Source organism: Euprymna scolopes, chromosome 3 (genome assembly GCF_053919585.1).
Source record: "Euprymna scolopes isolate OS-2025 chromosome 3, ASM5391958v1, whole genome shotgun sequence".
Lineage (NCBI taxonomy): Eukaryota > Metazoa > Mollusca > Cephalopoda > Sepiida > Sepiolidae > Euprymna > Euprymna scolopes.
In genome coordinates this window covers 128735863-128761839 of record NC_136484.1, presented here as the reverse complement: position 1 = coordinate 128761839, position 25977 = coordinate 128735863, and the positions used below count along the sequence as shown (strand labels likewise).

Genomic DNA, 25977 nt, shown 5'->3' with positions numbered 1-25977 from the left:
TGCGTGGTGTCTACGTCTTGACGCCTCATAGGAAGTAGATGGTGTCGGCTGTATTATCAAAACCCCCCCAAAAATCGGTTGTAAAAGAAATCATCTTTAAAAAAATATTTTAAAACAAGATTCATTTTAAAATCAACAATTAAATACACTTTTAAAAAAGTAAAACTTCATTGCAGAATTTTCCAGGCAAAAAATACTCCCTTTAAATTCGCACGTGTTCAAATGTGGAATAATTCCTTATCTTTTGGAAAAGAAAATACAATTACATTTGACGAAGCAGTTTATGGTAAATTCATACAGAAAACTTGACCCCTCCTGAACATTGAATGTATTAAAGAAAAAAAAAATTTAATTAAAAAATTTGTTTTTAATTGAAAGGGAGGTATCACTTTAGGCGAAAATATACTGTGCTAAAAATTGGGGAGTAAGTTTAAATTTTTAAAAAGTATTTTTAAATAATCTGCTCTTCAATTGCTATAGTAATTTGAAGATCTTTTACCATTAAAACTAAATAACAAAAATTTAGAAACTGGTGAAAAAAATACTTAGCAACTATCAAATCTAAAAAGATATTTTTTTGCTAAAAATACATAGAATACTGATCCCCGTACTAAAAATTGAAATTTTAACTATTAATTTTTTTCTAGTGTACTAATTTTGGACTTTATTGCAGGCTGATCTATGGTGATTAGCCCATCAGTTTTTGAGAGACCCCAAGACAATATGGCAATGATCAAAGAATGATCAAAGAAGGCTGACAAATGTAAGAATTAAGTTGAATATAAGAATAGCCAGTTTTTATTTCGCTGGAAGGTACAATTGTGAGAGGTTAAATCCAGGAACATTGATTTTGAGTGCCTGGCCAGTTTGCCTCCTCAATGATGATGGTTAAGCTGTAAATGTTGTACTAAGATTGAAGGATAGATTGGCGGATTGAAAGAAAAATTATCCTGAAATGGACAGGGTTTATGCTGAGGAGGATAGATTTCTCCTAAATGTTCCAATGTTTTTAAATCATTACTATATATTTGGTCCAATATAATATAATAATAAATACAAAATCTGCATTAATCAAAATATCAGATTTAAGCGTATTTTACAACCGGGCCAGTATATCATATATACACAAAAAAGAAAGTCCACACTTGTAATTTTTTCAAAAACTGCAAATTTAAGCTAAATTTAATGTAACTGTTTGAACAAACTATACCTCATTTGATTCGCCTTTTATTCTTCTATAATTTTACCTGTTCATATTTGACTTTTGAAATATTCTAGTGTTCACATCAATTTAAAAAAATAACTTCAAAGTGAGAACGCAAAAAAAAGTCTGCACAATGGAAAATTGTTATTTAAATGTAACTTTAGGACATTAATGTAACACAAATACAACAGGAACGTAATGAACTAGTTAATATTTAGTAGCATAGCCGTTCTGCAATTTGACAGCCTGCAGTCTTTTAGGAATTCCTTGAATTAGATTGCAGCAATATTCCGGGGAAAGAGCATCCCACTTTTCTTTAATTTTTGTCCAAAGTTCTTCCAAATTTAAAATTTACAGTGCCATACGTTTTCGATAGGATTGAGGTCTAGAGATTGTGCAGGCCAATCCAAACACGGATTATCATGCTCTTCCAGAAACCTCTTGACATTGCCAGCTGTGTGAATAGGAGCATTATCCTGCATGAAGATGGGATTATCATCCAAATTCCAACCAAAGTAGGGTAGAAAATGCTCAGTCAACATATTAATGTATTTGGTTGAATTAATTCGACCTTGCAAGCAAACTATAGGCCTAATAATGCCCCACACAAAAACTGAACATCCACCATCTTGCAGCATTGAAACTGAGCACCTAGGATTAAATTCTTCGTCTTTCCTCTGACAGACATACTACCTACTATCACTGCCTAATCCATTGAACTTGCTTTCATCGCTAAAAAGCACTTTTGACCAATATGAAGAGTCATGATCTTCATTACATCTGACGAAGTTCAGATGGCGCTTTCTGGTCTTTACAGAAATCATTGGCTTGCGGCCTCACCAATTAAATCTGTTCTTGAGAGTAGAAAGAGAGCACTTTTTAACAAGATTGCACTGTTGTTGGATTTGGGGAGCCGTTTCAAATCTGTTTCTTAGGCTGCGGATCTTGATAGCATTGTCTTCCCTGTTAGAAGTAAATCTAGTACAACCAGATTTATGGCCATCACGAACACTGCCGGTGTTTTGGTGCTTTTGCACAGTCTTTCGTACCATTTTCTCATCACATTTCAATTTACGGCCGATTTCTCAATTGGTTAAACCAGAAAGGTGGAGATTAATAAGCTCCTAACGATCACTAAGAGAAAGTCGTAGCATATGGACTAAATGTTACATTGTATAACCTGGAACAACAACAATTAAGATTAGAGATGCTTTGTTGCCTGTTGGTGGATATTTTAAACTGATTTAGCGGCGATAATTTAAGCTGGTTTTAAGCAAATTTGTTGCTGCGGACTTTCTTTTTGACTCCTGAATTTGAAGTTATTTTTTAAATTGATGTGAACACTAGAATATTTCACAGAGATGTTGCGAGTTTGTCTCTACTTTATCGTTATTTTAATGGCAAGTGCTCGACTGAGCTCCAGTCCATGGTCCCCCCTCGCCAAACTTTCGCAAAAAACACCCGTCTAGCAGAAAACACTATTACTAATTTCCCCTACTCTTTATTTGTGCCTAAACCTAAACATAGATTCCATGAGCAAAGCTTCTTTCTTAGAACTGCATGACTATGGAATTGTCTTCTGTTTTTTTGCTTTCCAGCTGACTACAATATGGTTGTCTTCAAGTCTAACATAAACAAGTTTTTGATGAGCCGTTCCATATAAGTTGACAAATTTACCGAATCTCCATTACTAACGGTTACTATATTGTCCAATTTCTACTGTACACTCTTTAACCCTTATCCTCGAGTGGCCTCTTGGCCTTGATAAGTGGTGATGCCTATGTAAAAAAAAAAAAAAAAATTTAAAGTCAAATACGAACAGGTAAAATTATAGAAGAATAAAAGGTGAATCAAATGAGGTATAGGTTGTTTAAACAGTTACATTTAAATTTAGTTTAAATTTGCAGTTTTTGAAAAAATTACATGTGCGGACTTTCTTTTTGCCGGCACAGTATATATATATATATATATATATATATATATATGTATTATATATATGTATTATATATATGTATCATATATATATATATATATTATATATATATATATGTATTATATATATGTATCATATATATTAATGAAATAATAATAAAATTTTGGGAAATAACTAACCTTGAAACAGTCATTTGATGATACAATTTTTATTTTTTGTGGCATATGTTTAGTGAAATATTGATATTTTACTAATTTGCAAGAAAGCGATTGATACAGTTTAGTTGGTGATGGAGATTTGTTAAATTAATAAATTTAAATTTAAAATATTCTACATATGGAAGTAAATCAAAGATGGTGACGCAGAAATGGTTCACACATGGAGTTCAGATAAAGCCATTAAGATTCATTGAAAGAAATGGACTCTGAAACAGATGTAGGAATTGAAATCGATTTATAATGCATGCTTGGTCTAGAAATAAAAAAAGTAGCTATCATCATTCAAAGCATTAAAAAAAAACGAAAAAAATAAGTTATTTGCAAAATGAGTCTATGCAGTTCCAAGGTGGTTTGAGAGCTTGTGGTTAAAACTGGCACACATACAATACTATATACTTTCTTATCATATGCACTTCTTGTGAGGATTATGCTTTACATTTTTTGAGATGAGGACTTATAACATGCATCAGTCGAACTACTGTTCTCGCCTTGAATATTATTTCCATAACGTTTCAGTCGATGTAACCCCCCAGCCTTTTTCAAGTGAGTTTTGGTAAATTCAGAAATTCTTTATTTAACCTAAAGAAGTAGATTACTCTCAACTATGACAATGTCTAAATCCTTATATTGTATTCTTGATATCACCTGTACTGAGGATCGAACCATTAACCTCCAGAAGACTGCCAATTAGAACTGGTTATTACTTAGCATTTTGAAGATGATGCTGGTCAAGTGATTAACAACACGGACTGACTGGGTGTGTCAAGTTCAAATCCAATTTGTTCCCCAAAATCAATTTTACTTAGGATGTTGGCAACCTTCATGTGGTCCCTCCCAGACGTACCAGATGTCTTTCTAGAAAGAATTATGATTAGAAAAATATCGGGGAAACCAATGCCAACAATAGAATCTTCGGATTCATATGATATAATGATGATTACTTAACACTTGATCAGTTTTGAGTTAGAGGTAGTGATGGGACGATTCCAATATTTTTCCTGATTCTGATACAATTACCAATTCCATTTTTTTGTAAATATGTAAATATTTAAATATAAAGTTGTTATTTTTCATGATTACCGTAAAATACATCTTTAAATGTGCAGATATTTTCTCAAACGTTAAAGTACACTTGTGAGGGATGATCTATCGATTTTAGTTTTGCTGGTCGCTTAAAATACATTAAACATTATTTTATTTTATCATTACAATCAGCAATGGAAGATTTTGCTTTAAACAGAATCAAATAAAAATGGTAATTAAAAGAATTGTTTTTGGCATCGGAAAATAGGCACAAATTTTTCCGATTCCGATACTGATTCTGATATCCCCAAAAGTTCTGATTTTTCTGATTACTGATTCCGATTAATCATCCCAGCACTAATCAGAGGTGACATTGGACAAAACATTGTGAGAATAACACTCAAGATGAGAACAGTAATTTAAATACTCCAAAATAATATAATAAATACAAACAAGTAATGATGATGATGATGATGACATCTTGTATTTTTAGTAACTTTTATTTACTACCTTTAGTTTAGTCATATTTATTTTTTATTTTTACTGTTAAACCGTAGTAGTGGCACGGCGATGTTGGTGGTGGCAGTGGTGGTGGTGGTGGTATGCCATTCCAGTTTAGAATATGTCTGAATCCATCTTGTTCCAGAAAATTTATTTTTGAATCAAAAACAGACTGCCACGCCTTCTATTTGCTTTATTATCTAGAATTTCTGTTTACACCTGCACATATCAGATGTAAGTAGATGTTGATATGCTATTTGGCTTATTAAATGACTATTCACCTACTTTGAGAGGGAACGAGCTAGCTGAGAAATGACATTGATATCATCCGGTTCTAATGAATCATAATAATAACATTCATGCTGCAGTGCGTATCTATCATAATATTGCATATCTGTGCCAGTTTCATAGAGATTTGCTTGATGAAGCTTACACGCCAGAGGCGCGTCTCTATTTATTTGCTCCCACCCACCTCAGAGGAGGGTAGAGTTAGACCATGACCGATGTAAATATATTTACGTGGTCTGTGGTTAAACATAAGGTAGATTTTAATGTGCAGGGAAATCCAACTAACCTAACAGATCAAATGTAGCATTAAAACAGATACTACACTTTGAAATATTTATTTGCAGAAAATATAAACAAAACATTTAACATTTAAAACAAATTAGGCACAAGGCCATTCAAAAGTGTGGGGAAAGTATTGATGTCTTTGGTTACCGTTACTAAAAAATGTCTATCCTACTCTTAATCACCATAATACCACATTTACTCCAAGGTCCATCCTACTTAAATTTCCCCAAATCATTTTAAAATTTTTTATTGAAAATAAATAACAACGTTTATATGTAATAATTTCATTTGTGTAGAGTGTGGAAAAAACAAAGAATAAGCATATTTGGTTAATAAGACTCTCCTAAACCTTTCTTAATAATAAGCCACCTACTATTTTCCGGTTTGTTTGGAACTGAAAACACGAAAACAAGAAGGCCAATCTCTAAGTGGAGATGAGATCTAAATGGGAAAGAGGCACAAGGCCATTCAAAAGTTTCATCCTTACATCATTTGTAGACATCTATGCTGACGACACTACCATTTATGGTAGCACATCTAAGACAGTAAACGACCAAGTTCTCTCCAATTCTCTCTCCTCTGATCTTGAGCACGTAGTACAATGGGGTAAGGAGTGGCTGGTTACTTTTAATGCATCTAAAACCAAACTTCTCTCTTTACATCATCAACATTCTGATCCACATCTGGCATCAATTGAAATGAATGGCTCTCGTCTTCAGGAGGCCTCAAGTTTTGACAAGCTTCTTGGCTTGACCATTACTCCTGATCTTAAATGGAACACGTACATCAAATCTGTTGCCAAGGCCGCTGGAAAAATGGTGGGATCTTTCTATCGATCCGGTAGATATCTCACTGCTGATGCTATTCTCTATCTATATAAGAGCCAGGTACGTCCAAGGATGGAATACTGTTGCCACATCTGGGCAGGAGCTGCTAGAAAGGACTTGGCCTGCCTTCAAAATAGTTCAAAATAGACTTCGTAGCCTCGTAGGAGATGTCCTTTTCTCTTCCTTGCAACCTCTATCTCACAGAAGAGATGTTGCGAGTTTGTCTCTGATGTATCGTTATTTTCATGGAAAGTGTTTGACTGAGCTTCAATCTATGGTCCCCCCCTCGCCAAACTTTCACAAGAAACACTCGTCTAGTTGTAAACACTATCAATAATTCCCCCCAATCTTTATCTGTGCCTAAACCTAAACATAGATTCCATGAACAAAGCTTCTTTCTTAGAACTGCACGCCTGTGGAATTGTCTTCCGTTTTCCTGCTTTCCGGCTGACTACAATATGGTTGTCTTCAAGTCTAACGTAAATAAGTTCTTGATGAGCCGTTCCATATAAGTTATCAAATTTTCCAAATTTTCATTACTAATGATTACTATATTGTCCAATTTCTAATGTACAATCTTTAACCCTTATCCTTGAGTGGCCTCTTGGCCTTGATAATGTGGTGATGCCTATGTAAAAAAAAAAAAAAAAAAAAAAAAAGGGTCTATGGTCATCCTTTTCACTATACCTTATATTTGTCTAACATTTTCTTAAATAGAATTCTCAATCACCATAATACCACATTCACCCTAGGGGGTCGTCCTACGTAAGATTCCAAGATTATTTTTGCTTTTTTTTTTTTTTTTATCTCAGTCAAAAGGCCGAGAGTCTACAATCTAAATGTGGGTTGGGGATGAGTCGGTTTGGAAATTTGAATTGAAATGGTTTTAGAACAATGTGTTCAACATTTTAAGTGTGGAAAGTAGAATATGCTAAATTTTACAACAAAAGGTGGCCATTTTTTTAATTACATAATTTTTATTAAAGCTTCTAACGACATCTTGATAAAATATGATGTGAAGAAAACGTATGCAATCCCATTCCAACATCAATAAAAAATTTGAAAAATAAAAAAAAAATAAAAAAATGAGTTTCACTATTTTTTCTTTCTATTTTTTTTCAAACATGCGTATAACTTCCAGATTCTATAAAAACATCTCATCTGAAAGTTGCCAATACTGTCCATGACAACTAGACAACTATAGCAATCGCAAATAAAATAAAGTTTCATTTTCTCTTGCGAACCAATGTTCCTGCTAAGTGATTTGGCCACACACTGCCCAATCAGCTTAGAACCATACACCTGAAGGAGAAGATACAGCCCATACCATAATAGAAATACTAATATTGGTGAGGACAATAGCCATTCAACACATGCCAACATGTATAAGAGATTTTGGTACTTCTACATTTACTGATCCACATTTCTGTCATGTTGCCTCGGCATAGCCTGCCAGTTGACATAAACCGCTGAAACAAGCCTTGTGTTGATCAAATTTTAAAAACTATAAAAAAGAGCATTTATTGTATACTAATTACAATGAAGAAAAATGTAAATACAATAAACAAACATATAACATCAACCTAACATAAGTTTCATGAATAAATATTTATTTTTTTTTAAATAACTGACAACAGATATTTTTTTTGCAAGTCTTTTTATGTAATCACGTTGACACACCAATTTCCATTTGACCACACCGGTTAAACAATGTTGAGCCTGATCAATACTAAAATGGTTGACTATTTGGGAATTCCAGGTGCTGTATGTGCTCTCCGCTTATCTCGGCATTGTTTCCTGTCGTCCTAGACTTCTCTTTGCCACTGGACTCAAACAATGCCAATTTAGGAGAGGTGTGGATGGAGATTGCGCAACCCTTGCCTCACAATTACATACGCAGATACCCTTACAGAGGGTATCCATTGTTTTTTAAGATTGAGTGGAGGCGTTCAGTTTTTATGTAAATTTGTTTTTTAGTAAGAAAAGTTTTTTTTTATAAGATTTTATTTGTGAGAAAAGTTATTTTTTCAAAAATGAAAATGATAAAATTTCTTTGTAAGGAAATCTTTGGAAAAGATATTTTATATATATTTTTCATTTGTGTTATTTTTTTGTTGAAAAAAATGTTTTTTTTTAATGTAATTTGTTTGGAGAGGGAAGGAAATTTTTTGTTTTTCTTTTAGATTTCAATTCTTTTTTTTCTGTTAAGGTTAGGGAACAGGCTATTTTCTTAGGAATATTTTCAGTCGACTGAAGGGCAGCTGGCAATGTTTACATCGGCTCGTGTTTTCATAACTAGGGCTATGACAAGAGAATATTCTTATCAGTTTTGACTCTAGAATATATATCCAACACAGTTAGTTACAGTTAATCAACTTAGAACCACATCACTCTATATAAAAGCATATGACATCAACGGATATACATTTGAGAGTCAAAATAATGAAAAGAATGTGCTGTTGTCCTAGCCCTATTCATAACACATTTCCTTGAACATGTCTTGCTCCTTACATTTGTTCCTATTAATTTTCTCTATAACAAACTGGTGTGGCGACTGTAACATTTTCTAAGGTTGATAAATTCATGTTGATGTCTTCAATCTTTTTTTTTTTGCTGATTAAGATTTTGTGTGCGATTAAAACTAATTTTTTCTTACAATTTATTAACTGTTGTCTGTTGAAATTTTCATTGGCTAAACCCACAGCGAATTTGTTGTCAATTTTTTCATTGGTTAGTGGGTAATGCTACGGCTTTTCCTCTACATGGTTTGCAAAATCTTTCTTCGTTTTTTTTTTTTTTTAAATTTTTTAACCATCTTTGCTCTAACTACTCTGCTGACCTTTCACATATTTCCATTCACGAAAATGAAAAATCTTAAAAACGAAATAAGATTAAACCCAGAACTCCAACTCCCAACACAGACCTGCACTATCAGGTCTCCTTCTCCAACATCAGGGACCTACATTCCAACCTTCCAATTGCAGGAGACCAAACCTGGCCTATTATTTCTGTGCGGAACTGGCATTGGACTGGTTGTTTCTCTCGATGAGTTTGCGATTAAAGGATGCACAAACTTGACATCTAAATCTAACCTCCAAGATCATCATGGGCATGGAAACAAGTTCTTGTTGAACTATCCCCTTAAATAATCAAATTGTACCAAACTTACATTCATTAACCCTTATCCCTAGGTGGCCTTTGGGCCTTGATAAGTGGTGACTCCCTTGTAAAAAAAAAAAATAGAAAAGAAACTGGAGAGTTCGACTAGTAACAAGGGAGGTAATGATTTTCTGAAATCTTAAGCCAATTCAGCAAAACTGAATGTTTGTATGTCTGCCTAAAACTTTCGACAGAGGCGACGGATTTTCATGAGATCAGCATCAATTTGAAGCTTGATGTCTCGGACGACAAATAAAAAAATTAAATTAAAAAGTTGAAAATAAAGTTGTCTTTGAAAGACGTTTTAATTAATAATTAATTTTCTACCTTATTGTTTTTTTTTTTAAATTTTTGAATATCTTCATTACTTCGACATGACAATTACGTAGATACCATTAGTTTTACTTGAAATGCAATATTTGGATTTTTGAATTTTGTTCTAATAGCAAAGAAGCGTTTCACTTTATATTGCCTCTTTTGACTTTTTTCTTCATCCTCAGTAAGTACTAATCCTTTCAACAGTTGAAAATTTCTTGACAGGCTATCAAATTCTCCAATCAGTGACCCTTCATGCAAAGTCATATACCATAGTAACAAGATTGAAGAATTGGATGAAGTGGAAGTTCTGATCCGAGTCTTTCGATGAAGTTGAAGAAACCTGTCAAGAATTTTTTTATTTAAAGCCGGAGTATTGTTAAGTTGACCAAATCAAAAAGCTTGCAGGCCATTGGCAGAAAGAATAGCTTCAAATTTATTGCTGCATGAAAAGACTAAAAATGGAGACCCTTCATAACGTGCTGCATTGATATGAATAGACTGTACTACAATGTCTGGTCTATAGGTTGCATATGGCAGAACTTTTTTCAGTGCTTATTTTAAAAAACTAAATTACAGAAAAATCTTTATGATGTACATACCTGTCATGGAACGAAAATATCATATTCCAAAAATTACATAAATTGATCAAGTATTTTTAAGTAAGAAAATAAAAATTTATGATATTTAGTGATTAATGTTAAAAAATTAGCATTGCAAGGCTGATCTAGCAAGTTTTAATTATTGTGGACTTATCTATTCTTGTTTTTTCTAAGATGGCAATGCGAGAGTCCCTTTTTGCTTATTTATAAAATTTAATTTTCTTAAAAAAAATTTGTTCAAAGATTTTTCTGCATTTTTGTTTTGAAAATAAGTTTAATTCTAAATGTGCATCCTTTTTTCTGACGGTATATATATATATATATATATATATATATATATATATATATATATATATATATATATATTACACGGCACACATACTTTATTCTCAATTTTTCTGCTAAAACTCAATTGATATTCTGGTTTTCTTTACAATTTGTGTCTACTTCATATCCAGTTGTTGCTTCATTTTTAATTGAATTTTTATGGTATCTTTTGTTTATTTAATTGTTAGATGAAAGTGCAAAATAGTTAAAAAAAAAAAAAAACACAAAAAAATAAATAAACCCACAAGTTCATAATGGTTTTCTAAATAATAATGTTAGCTATTGATCAAGTAACGTTGAAAGTTTGCTGGTCAACGATTATTATGATTATTCAGGCCAAAAAGTTTTATCAGCTAAAATGTGTTAGAATAATCAAAATACTTATAAATAAATGTGTAATTAACACTAATTTAGAAATGTAATTTAAAAATGTTATAAAAATTTAGTTGACAACTTAGAAATAATGACATGTAAAAACATCAAGGGATTATGTTAGTAACGTATACTAATGACGTCATTTATAAGGGGAGATGGTCTTTTTCAGATACATGGAAATTAGTTAAGCTAGTCGAAGTCGAAAGACGAGCAGAGACAGTCTTCAGATCGTGGTGACTCTGAGTAGAGAGGATCAGAAATGGCGATTGCAATTTTCCAAAAGGGAAAAAACACTCTGGAATAAAAAGTTGAAAATAAAACCTGAGGCTCTGCTGTTTCTTGGGGAGAATTTCCATTGCACCAAAGATAGACTAGATATGTTCCCCAATTGGCCAAATTGCTGAAACCCCAAATAAGTGTTATTCATCCTTTGTGTTGTAAAAGTATTTATGTGTGTATTATTGTTCCATCATGAACTGTATTTGAACATACATACATGCACAACAAACTGATCACAATGCTAGACGATCATAGACGAACACACACACACACACACATATAGATATATATATATATGTTTTTATTTGTTTTTGTTAACGATACTTTTTGAATGAATTCAATTATTCATACGAAATTTCATTTTTACCTAAATGCTAGTTGGGAATAATTTTCCCTTTGACCATATACATGTCACCATCATCTATATGACGTGTGTGTATATACACATACACGTCATATAGATGATGGTGACATGTATATACACTCTCATACAATCTAACCCCTAGACGACACACTGTATATATCACAACGTTAAAGAGACATCTGTTAAATAAATACTGATGATAATGTTATACACCTACCAGCTACATAACAATAATGTTATTTAGAAAAGCTATTTTTAATATAGGAAGAGGCAACCGGAAGTAAAGTGAAGACAAGTCATTAATTTAATTAACAACCGATATTCCTTAATTTTTTTTTTATACTGACAAATACTTTTGCTTCATCTTGACTTGCAGTATTGCATTTGAATTGTGCTGTGTTACATTGACTGCAACTATGTTGCTTCTTCATCTTTAAGATATTAAATAAGAATAAAATGAAAATAACAATGCCTTGATTAACCTTTATATAATTGTGTTTTGGAAATGTCATATGTAACTTCATTCGGGGGACATTTTCTGTGCACCATGAAAGGCCCGAAGCAGTAGTAATAAAAAAGAAAACAAAAAAAAAGAAACAAAACAACAAAAAAATGACAATATTAAGTAAAAATATATTTTTATTTCTGAACAACCGCTTTTTTCCCCCATAAATCTTGTCATTCCATGCTGTACAAAAATGCAACTATTTTTTTCTTCAATTTTTTTTTAATGATAAATAGTCCTTCAGTTTTATAATTTTGTATAGAGATTCTTATGATCACATAACGGTCTATTCAAGACAAACAAACAGATTAGACAATTGAATGACTCTGCAATAAAAGTCTTCCATTTAAGACTAACTTTTCATACATTTTTCAAAGATTCAAATTAAGATTAGAAGAATTAAAATAATATATGGAATTAGTGGATAAGCATAAAAACAAACTGTGATAGATGTGTTCTACCACAGAGTAAGGTAGTTTGTATAATCAAAATATTGGTCGGATTTAGAGACATGTTTGCATTATTATTTAAACTAGTTTGTTTTCATGCTTATCTACTAATACCATATAATAACCATTTCATGTGTTAAGCTTTCTCATTATATATAATATATAATGACAAAAAGTTGATATTCCAAATTCCAAAATGTTGTCCATCTTACTATTTATTTCTTTCAGCATGTTAAAAATTCAATTCATGACAGCACCTGTTTCATAACGCAGAACCATCCATATAATTATGCCAATTTTTAAATCTTTCTTGACGTAATAATTAAATTAATTAATGTGAATGGTTCTGTGCTATGAAACAGGTGCAGTAAAGAATTGAACATTTTTACATGCTGAAATAAATAAATGGTAAGATGGACAACATCTTGAAATTTGGAATATAAACTTTTTGTCATTCATTTGTATATGCTCTGTAGTTACATTGAGCTTTATAAATTAAAGGATTGGTATAAAGAAAAGGTGAAATATAATTGAATAAGCATATTTTCCCATAAATTCGCATATGAGTGTATGGAAAAGACTCAATCATCCATTGTATCCTTTAGTAATAATTTATTTTAACCAAACAGGCTTGAAGAATCCACTGCATGTGGTTGAAATATATTATTACAAGCCTATCATGGATTGTTGACTCTTTTTCATACATCATTAGTGTTGCTCTGCACTATACATTGAGCATTTTATTTAAATTTACTCTGCAAGGGATTCTGCATCCAATCCAATCGGATATACCAATTATTTGATATATATATATATATATATATATATATATATATATATATATATATATATATTGACATGTTCCAGTAATTTATACTTATTCTTTTAAGAAATTCTCATGTTAATTAACATGACTGATTAAATTGATTATTTTTTGAAAAATATTTTTTTATGTGTACATAATAAAATTTTTTAATACTTATTCATAGGTTTTTGTCATTGTTTTTATTTTAAGTAAAGGATTTATTTAATTTTCCTTTGAAAACAAAAATAAATAAATAAAAGACAAAGACAAAAACCAAAGGAAAAAAAATCAATAAAAGCTAAGTCAAAATAGAAAGCCAATCACAGGAGTTTTAAAAGAACAAGGGAGATAATTGAGATTATACAGACATTTTTTCACCAGGACTATTAACAAGAATGCAATGTGATACATTTTCCAATGATAGTTAAATTCTCAAATGAAAAGTTAAACAAATTTGAAACCAATTATACTTTCAGCACATCAACTATGCAAGCACCTAAAATAAATGCATTTGCCATGACACCGTATTCGAAGCCATTCAAACCTTGTGTCTTTCCAAAAAGAAACAAAATATGTAAAAGTAATTTATTTGTATTTTGATTAATCATATTAAAAAAAAAAATAAAATAAAAAATAACATTTTTTTTTTTGAAAAAATAGATTACTTTGCATTTTTTGATGGAAAAAATTATTTTAAAATCAAGTTCATTCAAAAAATGTATTTATTTACATTAGGAAATGTGTGAATTTGAGGGACATCAGATATACGGTGTCATGCTAAACACATTTCTTTCAGTTCTAGCTTAATTGAGATTCTCAAAATACATGTAGTCCAAAATTTACCATGAATTTTTGCACTAGAATGTGAATAATTTGTAAATTTTAAGTTTAAGTTTTTTTCATTAAAAATATATATTCCAATTTTTCTTAAGAGAAAAAAAAGTCTCAATTGCAAAAATGTTTGCATTAATTTGTGCAACCGGTTTAGTAAATTGTAATGTATCCCACTCTCCATGCTGAGATTACCTGTTAGCTAACAAACACTGCATAAAATAACCCTGAACAACAGAGACATATAGAGATAAACATTTTTTTTTTTAAATTGTAACAGCTGTCTTGTGTAATTACATTAAAAACATATTCAAGAAAAATAGTGCTATGCTATTGATAAATCAAAAAGTTATACTAAATTTTGGAAAAAAATTTATAACTTCATTTGCTGGTTGTCAAAAAAATCTTTTTCGTTCTTATTTATAATTTGACTTAAAAAACAAAAATACAGACATCTTTATGATGCACATGTCTGTCAAAGAACAAAGAGGTCATATTCCAAAAATCACGGTAATTGATAAAGTATATTTTTTTGTAATTAAGAAAATTAAATTTTATAATGATTGAAACAGGATCTGCCACATTGTTTTAGAACAAGTTAAAATTCAAGGGTGCAACTCAATTCGACTACTGAGATTTTGTTTGTATTCAAAATAATTATTAATTAAAAATTATGAATTTTGATTTTCTTAGTTAAAAAAAAACTACTTGATCAATTTACGTGATTTTTGGAATGTGAAATTTCGTTTTGGGACAGGTGCATACATCATAAAGATTTTTCTGTACTTTTGTTTTTAATTTAATTGAATTCTAAATAAGAACTAATCTTTTTTCTATATTTACATACGATTCCTTATGTAGATTAGGAAATTGTCACGAGCAGAATATGATCCCTTTTCTCTGTTGATGGAAGGCTCCAGTAGCATTTTTAAGCAATGACCCATGCAAGTTTAATATAGCCTTGAGAGTATGAAAATCTAAATTCAATCAGAAACAAACTTAAAAACCCAGAAAAATTATATTAAATCCATATTTTATTTTTCCCTGGGTTTATGCTGTATATTTTGTTCACCTATCACATAATAGATTAAGAACAATTGTGCTACAACTCCAAACCTGTCGATACAATATGAAAGTAATTTAAAAATTTGTATAGTCAGCAGCCATTCCTAAATATTTCTTGGTCATTTCAACCGAAACAAAAAGTCCACCGGTTGAAGGGAAAGTCCTCAACAGTGTTGGTCCAAGGCCTTTATAGAGAGCACGGATACCTAAAGACAAGAGAAAAAATATAAAGACAAACATATACTAAAAAAATACCAACAATATGTATAACAAAGAAAATATCTAAGAATAGGTAATAAGAGCCAGGAGTAAATTTTAGTAAATTGTCTCCTAAAAAGATTTTGAAATATTCAAAGAAAAAGATTTAAACAGAGTCAATAAAAGTACTTTTATGGTTCTGAATTTTCAAGATGAGGATTCTTCATATTATTTCGATTCTTCAGACTATTGTTCTCATGTTGAGTGTTATTTGCACAAAATATGTAACCTTCGAGCTTCTTTAAGTCTATCTTGTCAAATTCAGGAATCTTTCTGTCGAACTTGTGGAATCTGCAAGAACGCTTTATTTAATCCACAAAGATAGCATGCTTTCATTCCATCAGCCAAGACTGTGTAGAAGTCCCAAGTAATTTGCAATTGTATTTTGGGTGTCGCCCGCTCTGAGGATTGAACCTTCAACCTACAGAAGAGTATAACTTTTACAATTGAATTTTACCAAGTACTATATCCACTGTGCCACAGGTTTCATTCGAAATTCTGTGCAGATTCCCAAATTCAACAAGAAGATTCCTGTGTTCGGCAAGCCACACCTGATGAAAGTTGGAAGTAATATCGACTGAAATGTTGTGCAAATAACATTCAAGATGAAAACAGTTGTATGAAGAATCCAAATAATACATACTTTTATTAGTGACCACATGTTAGAGTATATCGTTCTGGCACATGAGGGTACTATTTTGTGTGTTGTGCTATGGTGGATAGCACACACAAGTATTGGACGAACGAGAAAAAGGATAACAATGAGGAAATAATTGGATAACCATAACATTTATTCACACAGAAACAATTCAGTAATGACAAACATAAAAGCAGAGTTCCACTTTTTGTTTTCAATGAACTTGAGGAGCTCAAACTATAAATTTACCTAATTTTATTAAATTCTCATGATTAATATATATATATATATATATATATATATATATATATATATATATATATATATTAGTCATCCACATGCAGTACTGTTTTGCTGTATGACAGCTCATCAGTGCGGCTAGACAGGCAACTACCTCAAGCCAGGATCGAAACCCGACTACCAAAATGACAGTCAAGGCTTCTTACCATTATGCTATTTGGCTGCTGTTGTGCGGATAGTGAATTAACAATGTTTTGACATCGTCCAAATGCCGATGCTCGATTTGCTTACACAAAGAGCATCGCTTATTACGCTAATGACAGTTTGTATATCACTTCCCAATATGCTCAACCCAAGATAAGGAGCATATATATATATATATATATATATATATATATATATATAAGTACTTCATTTATTCACATAAATTTAATATACGAAAGTATAGATTTATGTGTAAACTTTAAGTATTTACTTCAAAAGTGCTCAATACGTAGGTAGAGCTAGTTAGTAATTTATAAAATATATATGGCGATTAAGCTACACTGAATATTCTGCGTTTCATCCAACTATAGGATTCGTCAGGCTTATGCGCGAATTCTGTTGTTGCTTCTTGTTTTTATATATGTTGAGGATTTCTAGTTGGCCAATCAGCTTTCTAGTATCCACCGCGCCCCTTCCTATCAGCCAATGGGCATGCATTTTATCAAACAAAGGATCTGTTTTAGAACTAGGTTAGTGGTTTTAGGTAGACGTTCTCTTTTTTTTTTTTTTATACATATAAATATACCTATGTGTACACACATACATGCACACACATATATATATATATATATATATATATATACACATATACATACATATATGTGTGTGATCGTTTATGTATATTCATGTTTATTTAATTTATTTATTTGTTTGTTTTCTATTGTTATTGTTAGTTTTAAAGCTATTTTGTATCGCTATCCTAGAGTAAGTTTTATTTTGTGAACACAGTTGTTTGCTATTTCCCGCCTACAGTTTAATAGATTTTGAGGTTCTTTAAAGTACAAGATAGAAAATTTTTCATGGAGGCATAATTTACATGGGTCGTCTAAATGTCTGCATGTGGTAGCTTGTCTCATTATTTTCCATTCGACTACCGGCGAATGTCCGTTTTCTTTGAGTTCCCAGTATTTATTCGCTAGTGTTATTTTTATACGGTGTTTTTTATTTTTGAATGTGCTTTTGTGGTCATAGTATCGGGTTTTGAAATCTAAGGAAGTCATGCCTATGTAATATTTCTTGTTATTCGGGTTTTCTTTTGCAAATATTGTTTGTAGTAATAAAATGGTTGATTTACAAGAGTTAAACGAATATTTTCTTGTTAGATTATACACACGATAATTTCTTGAATTGTTATAAAAATATGTACTATTATTGACTGAAACAAAGACATAGTCGGACGAGTAAAAATATTTTGGGGCGAGTAAATTTTCCCTCACACTTAACCAGCGGTTGAGTGATTTTTTTTTTAAATCTCAAAGGCTGTATATATATATATATATATATATATATATATATATATATATATATATATATATTGAATTTGAAATGCAAACTGTTCATCTCAACTTGCCGACATATTTTTACTTCTTTCTGCAAAGCCCAAATTCAATTAATTTCTTTAAGTCATTTAATATTAAATCTTTCTTACCTATCTTTCTTGGGTCCTTGTATCAGAAATATATCCAGTAGATAAAACGTTGTTTAGTAAATCGTTATTTTTTTGCATTTTTTTGTGCATTTCCATACACTAAACATGGATATAAATATCACTAAATCATCGGCTGGGTCATAAGCTTCATTTCGGTACCTAACTTACCTGGGTGGGTTGCCTGCAGGCTGAGATAAACAGCGTCACACACACACACACACACACTAGGAAAATTTATAAGATATAAGATATATATAAATTTTTTTAGTTTTTTTTAAAAATTTATAAGATATAAGATATATATATATAATTTTTTTTTTTTTTTTTTTTTTTTAAAATTCTCATTTAATTAATAAAATGATACAAATAAAGGGTAATAAATCTAAAAATAAAATACTACCTTCATTTCTAAGAATCGACATAAACACTGGTGTAAACTTTGGGGCTGGTTTCCCCACTACACTTTGAACTTGAATTCTTGATTTAACAACATCAGCCGGAAATATTGCCGTCCAGAGCGCCATACCACCAAGGCCACCACTTAAGATTGTTGGCAGGATTCCTACAAAAGTTAACAATTAAAAAAAAAACTCAAAAAATTATGCAAATATACACAAATATTGCACCTTTAGCATTAAACATGTGATGTCATCTGATTACCTTTTTCTCTCTTAGACACTGATGCTTAAGCCGAAAAGACATCTTTCAACATTGTCTACTTTTCACAGACTCTTTCGACCTTAAAAGCAACAAGATTCACATATCCTAGGAAAATAAATGTTTTTATTAATTTCAATCGTCATTCCCTATGTATCCATTCTATTATACAGATATACACAAATTCTCTCACAATTTTTCATACAGATGTCCACCATCTCACTCACATCACTCACAAAATTTCGCTAGTACCTAGCATACCCTACAAGCAGCAAAATCCCACCCTTACACTATAGAGATCCCTAGATGATCCAATGCCTTCTACTCAAATAGATTCTTCCCTCCCAGGCCCCTGCTTCACTAACTGTACTGACATGCAGAAGTTCAAGTATAATGTCGGGACAGAGGTCTCACTGCTCAACTCCCTACATAGTGTCCCTACAAGTCTGATCCCCAAAATAGCCCCTTATGATTTAGTGGCACTGTGCCTTATTTGGGGTGACATAATGGAGAAAAAAAATTACTGTTGTTTATGCTAATGATGTTTTATCATTTATGTTATTATTTTAACATTCAAATGGATTTCTCTTTCAGTTACTCTCACAATTTACAAACCGTTAACATATTGCTCGCTTTCAGTAAAGTAAGAAAATGGCCGTCTGTCTTTTTACAAACACACATGCAGAACACATAAATGTATAGTAATTTTGTATACTTAATTAAAACTGGAAAACGTGCATCATTCACTGAAAAATGGCTATTCTTTATTTGAAATGTTTTTGTTTTTTTCATACTTAAAAAATGATATATCACATTTTATTTATTTCCAAAGTAAAAAAGAAACACACAAATACATCGGTAGGGTAGGTATTGCTGAAATTTCACATTTTTCTAACCCCTCATTGAATCCAAATTTCAGAAACTCCATAAATTCAAATGAAACAATATAATTGTTAATGTACAAGGGTTGTTCTAAAAGTAAAGCCTACATTTAATGAAATTATCAAAAAGAATGGTTAAAAAAATAATTATATATATATATATATATATATATATATATATATATATATATATATATATATAAAAAGAACAAGTAGTTAATAAAACATGTTAAAAAACACTTTGAAAAAGAGTTAAAAACATATTTAATTTGAAAAGGAAACACTAAATAAGTGGATAGTCCTTAATCCGCAGAGTTTCGAAGAAATACTTTCCTTCTCATCAGAGGGTAGGATATAGCAAAATGCGGGATCGGATTTTGCTTGCAAAAGTATTTGATGAAGCTACAAGTAAGTCACAGATCTTACTTGATAACAAAAAGTGAAGCAGAGGGAATAGGGTGAAGAAAAAAGTTATTTCACTTGAATGTATATATATATATATATATATATATATACACACACATACAACTTTTCATTTGCCCAAAATGGAAGCGTTTTTTTTAGCGGTCTTCAAATTTTTTTACTACAATTTCTGACGCTTTGTTTTTCAATTTCAACCACTGAGGCGAGCACCTGCTGCTGTTAATTTACTTGCAAATAATAACCTCCATTACACTGGACTTCTTCTTTAAATACGGTTGGTTATTTTTATTTTAATGTTGAACTCTGAATAAACTGTCCGCATGAACTGTTTTCCATGTTTATATTATGTTTTTAAAGTTTTGTAACTACAAATCATAAAACTTTTAGTTTCATCCTATGCAGTAACCAGCAAATACATAGAATCGCTAAAATTTTAGCGTGACTATTTGATTATTTCGCTAACAGTTTTTCCTCTGATGAGAAGAATTAGCATTCTTTGAAACTCTACGGATTAAGGAGCACCTAGCTACCAGCTTTGGAGTATTCTGCCGAAGAATAAAACTTTTTGTAAATTTCTACTTTACAGCTCTGTTCTTCTTATATATATATATATATATATATATATATATATATATATAAATAAAGAAAAAAGATTTTGTTAGAACACCTCCTCACCAATGCAAAAATTCATGCAAACTCCTTAACTTAAACTGTAAATCTCAACATCTGTTCTCTCTTTCATCTGTAAAAAAAACTCAACAGCTATCCTCTTCAATTCACCCTTCTTACAGCTGCCAATCCCTTCATTTGCAAATTAATGCCATATGTGTATAAATGATCTATCTATAAACCGAAGTCTTTCCTTTCGTTTACCTTCTCTGATCCCATCACCTGACAGGATAGGCAAAGCCACTGCTGCTTGTCAGGTCTTTCCTTATATCTTTGCCGCAATATAAATTACATGTTTGTAAGTAATTAAAACGTTCTACAATAATTTCATTAAACGGCTTCAATTAGTTGCATACGACCCTCATGACAATGTTAATTGATTCATATGGTTCTCAAAGGATTCTGAGTTTGACATGCCTGCTCTATAGATCCTAGACAGAATAAACGACCCTAAACTGGACAAATAAAACAAACCAAAAAAAAATTGGTCAAAAACAAGAAAAATGCAATGGCATGAATTTCATTTAAATTAATCAATTTATTATTTTTACTGATTAATGTGAAATTGTTAGCATTACAAGGCTGATCTCGCAAGTTTGAATTATTGTGAACTTATCTGCTATTGTTTTTCTTTTCGAGATGGCAATGCGAGACAGTCCCTTTTTGCTTTGTAATAAAATTTGATTTTCTTAGTTAAAAACTTCTGCTTGATCAAATGTTGGAATATGACATATTTGTTCTGTAATGGGTATGTACAACATAAACGTTTTTTTTACAGATTTTTCTTGATTTTTGTGTCTAGTTAAAATCACAATCTACCAGGTGCTTGTTTTTATATTGGTGATCTTTTAAACCAACGCATTTTGTGTGAAAACATTACGTATTTACATGTCATGTCAAAATTAGCATAAATTTAAAAAATTATGATAAATGATCTGAGAGATGTGCCAGATGTATTTTAATAATAATAATAATAATAATAATAATAATAATAATAATAATCGTTTTATCAAAAAAAAAAAAAGCGGCCACAATTACATTCTAAAATGCATTGGTTTAAAAATGGCAAACTTTTAATTTGTCAAATTAAGTCAAGAGTTATCCCCCTTATTTGTCATACCAAATTAGTTGGAAAACTCTTACACATTAAAACATATGATAAAACTCGATAATTTGATAAATTCTATTCCTACTGGTAATTATTTTTCTATTGGAATTTATACTAATTTTGACATGACATGCAAGTACGTAATGTTTTTACCTTAAATGCGTTGGTTTAAAAGATGACTAATGTAAACAAGCATCCACTTACATAAGCGCACGAAGATCAGAAAAAGAAAACGCAATAAAACCTTTCATTATTCTTGTTAAATATTTGAAATGAATACTGAAACTAAGTCAGCTGTTGATGACTTTTTCTTTCTTTTAGTTGTCAAAGTTTGCGTATGAATTAGAAAGTGAAGGAAAGCGAGAGAGAGAGAGGGAGTTAAGGGAGAGGGATTCAAAAAGCAACGTGACAAGATATGTAAGGTGAGAGATGTTTTTTTCAAGATATTATTTGAATTCTTCGAACTACTGTTCTCATCTTGAGTGTTATTTTTGCAACGTTTTGGTTGATGTAACCTCCGACCCTCAGGTGTATTTTATCTGCACGGAATTTTAAACAGTGCAAATTTCCAAGTTTTACATAAAGATTCTCCAAGTTCAACACAATATACTTGAAGAAGGTTGGAGGTTACATTGACCAAATGTGGTGGAAATAAAGATGAGAACAATAGTTCTAAGAATACAAATTATACGAATAATCAATTCTCATTTCAAAAAATGTTTAAACTCTTATTACTTCTATTTTCTTAGCCAAGATCCAAAGCAATGTCAGATAGCCCCGCTAGTAGTTCATTAATATTTTTCAGTGTTCTCAACTTTCATAAAATTATTTTACAGATTGTTACCAAGTATTGTTATATAGTTGTGGAACAGAAGAGAAATTAGCTGTTATTTAGCGATCTATCTATCTTTCTTTGAATCTTTTTATCAATATATCTATCTTTGTATCTATCGATCTATCTATCTATCAATCTATCTATCTAACTGGTGCAGTAAACAAGAGATGCGGTGTTAAGCTATGTTGTGATAAAAGTTGTCAAAAACATGCGGAGATGTAAACTGGACAAGTTGCACCGGAAGAGATTTGACCAGCTCGTCAGAAGTATGTGTCTGTCTGTCATGTGTTCTGGGTAGCTGGGAAAATAGTTGAGTTGGATTGAGGACGTTAACCGAAGAAGATGGTCTGGAAGGTGTTTCCTCCTGAGGGAGGTGGGGGGGGGAGAGTTGCAGACGTGAGACATATAAGAACTAACCACCCAAGCAAAGATCGTCGATCACTCCTCTGCAAATATATAAAATTCAGATAGTGAAGAAGCCACTATAGACATTAGTAACACGTCACACACAACCACACAACATTGATATGAACACCACCCCACTGCGTAACTGTTGTAGACCCGTGCTAGAGGTTACAAATGAAAGAAACCACAAGTAGTGTAAAGTGTATAAAATATAATATATTTATCATAAAGAATACAGGAGCCACTAAAGTGGTATGAGAGGAACGTGTTCGTAGCATGCGATTAAACATGGTATGAGTGTCTCCATCTAGTCTCTGAAACCAGTGCTATTCATAGGACTGGTTGATTCCACTTAGTACTCAAATAGGGGTGATTTGTACCCCACAACAGTAACATATGTCTGTTTGATATGATTACATAACATACATCGATTTGGTACCCCACCACTATACAACATACGTCAGTTTAGTGACTATACAACAGTATTTTCAGTTGAATATACTGCAATTGTTGCTGCTATATAAACTCACACACCATAATATCACTGAATTTCAAAATGAGGACAAAATGGTGGTCGTTTTTTTATGGTTTTTAGTTCAAAGCCAGACAGGTTCTCTACCTGATCCAGAGATACTCTCAACCTAACGGAAGACACTTTTTATACATAACTCTGATATGGCCCATCCAAGCAACAAATCTTTATCTTCAAAAAGATACTGTATGCCTAGAGTTGGTTCAACGATTGGTGATCAGGATGGTGAGGAATTCTCGATGCGTAATTATAAAGAGCGACTTCAAAGATTAAATATGTTTTATTTTTATGTAAAGCATGTGTTGTCAACTATGTTATCTATATATATAAAAGCGAAAATGTGTGTATGTATGTATGTTTCTTTGTTTGTATGTATGTATGTATGTATGTGTGTATGTGTGTTTGTATGTCTCGCAAAAACTTTCGACACGGGTCATGGATTTTTACCAGATCGGTATCATTTTAAAGTTCCAATCTTCGCCCAACAAATATCGAAAAATTGGCCAAAAACATTAATTTCTTCACCCTGAAATCAGCAGTTTTCTACAGGGGGGGGGGGGGGTCAGCAAAAACCGTCCTCTCATGACGAGTTCGGTTCTACGCATGCGCAAATGACGTCAGAACCTGATTTAGTTTAAAGATAAAAAAAAAGCGACCTAATTTCATTGACGTTGTCTTAGCTCAGTTGCTTAGAGCACGGCCTCATTATCTAAAGATTTTGGGTTCGAATCATGGTGTGAGATGTCTTTTTTTTTCTCCATTTTTTAAATTTTAATATTGAAGCAGAGTTATTTAAGCCATTTTCCACGTGTTTTTTTGAGGGGAGGAGGGGGTTATTTTTCAGAGATTTTAACGTTCGTTTTTCTGTTTCGCGTTTTCTTTTTTTTGTTTTTCCGATTTTTACCTTTAACATTGTTCGTTTGCCTTACGTTAGTTTGCTTATTCTTATGTTTTGATTAACCTCTGTCCGAGCACACACACCTCCAAACACCCGGGCAACGCCGGGTACCCCCGGGGTTATTTAAGCCATTTTTCATGTGCTAACGTTCGTTTTTCTGTTTTCTTTTTCCAATTTTTACATTTAACATCGTTCGTTTGCTTTACGTTAGTTTTTTTGTGTTTTTTTCAATTTTTTTAAGTTTTAAAATATTTACTTCACTTATTCTTATGTTGTAATTAACACCCCACCCGAGCACACACACCTCTAAACACCCGGGCAACGCCGGGTACACCCCGGTAGTCTATAATATAAATCTCACATATCTGTTTAAATGTATGTATGTATGTATTTTTATATGTCCGCCTAAAACTTTCGACAGAGGCGACGGATTTTCACAAGATCATTATCATTTTGAAGCTCTACCCTTCAGACGACAAATATTGAAAAATTGGTTAAAAACATCAATTCCTTCACCTTCAACTAGGCACTTTTCTACAAGTAGGGGGTTGTTTTTTCGCCGATATTTTCGAAAGTCACCCCTCTTTTTGATTGACTAGCCTTAATTTAAACCTTTGCCACTTCCAGTTTGGCGATGGACACAACAGCAAAGACATCACTTTTTTTTTTTTACGTTCTTTTCCTCCTTCGCAAGATCCGGTAGATATCTCACTGCTGATGCTATTCTCTATCTATATAAGAGCCAGGTACGTCCAAGGATGGAATACTGTTGCCACATCTGGGCAGGAGCTGCTAGAAAGGACTTGTCCTGCCTTGATAGAGTTCAAAATAGACTTCGTAGCCTCGTAGGAGATGTCCTTTTCTCCTCCTTGCAACCTCTATCTCACAGAAGAGATGTTGCGAGTTTGTCTCTGATGTATCGTTATTTTCATGGAAAGTGTTCAACTGAGCTTCAATCTATGGTCCCCCCCTCGCCAAACTTTCACAAGAAACACTCGTCTAGCTGTAAACACTATCAATAATTTCCCCCACTCTTTATCTGTGCCTAAACCTAAACGTAGATTCCATGAGCAAAGCTTCTTTCTTAGAACTGCACGCCTGTGGAATTGTCTTCCGTTTTCCTGCTTTCCGGCTGACTACAATATGGTTGTGTTCAAGTCTAAAGTAAATAAGTTCTTGATGAGCCGTTCCATATAAGTTATCAAATTTACCAAATTTTCATTACTAATGATTACTATATTGACCAATTTCTACTGTACACTCTTTAACCCTTATCCTTGAGTGGCCTCTGGGCCTTGATAATGTGGTGATGCCTTTGTAAAAAAAAAAAAAAAAAAAAAAAAAATTCAAGCCTGCCTGCCTACTACCATTTTTTTTTTTTGCTCA

The 25977-nt window shown here is 31.9% G+C and overlaps 2 protein-coding genes across 2 annotated transcripts in view; one reads left to right on the top strand and one right to left on the bottom strand.

Moving 5' to 3' along the window:
• LOC145258992 (glycine receptor subunit alphaZ1-like) overlaps window positions 1–25977 on the top strand; it is a 441610-nt gene that overhangs the window by 67749 nt on the left and 347884 nt on the right. The window lies entirely within an intron of this gene.
• LOC145259036 (mitochondrial ornithine transporter 1-like) overlaps window positions 12314–25977 on the bottom strand; it is a 41543-nt gene continuing 27879 nt past the window's right edge. The window contains exons 5-6 of the mRNA XM_080116665.1: window positions 18584–18745; window positions 12314–15561 (exon numbers count right to left, since the gene is read on the bottom strand). Coding sequence (XP_079972791.1) covers window positions 15431–15561; window positions 18584–18745 — 293 coding nt within the window. The 3' untranslated portion in view covers window positions 12314–15430. The remainder of the gene's footprint in view (window positions 15562–18583; window positions 18746–25977) is intronic.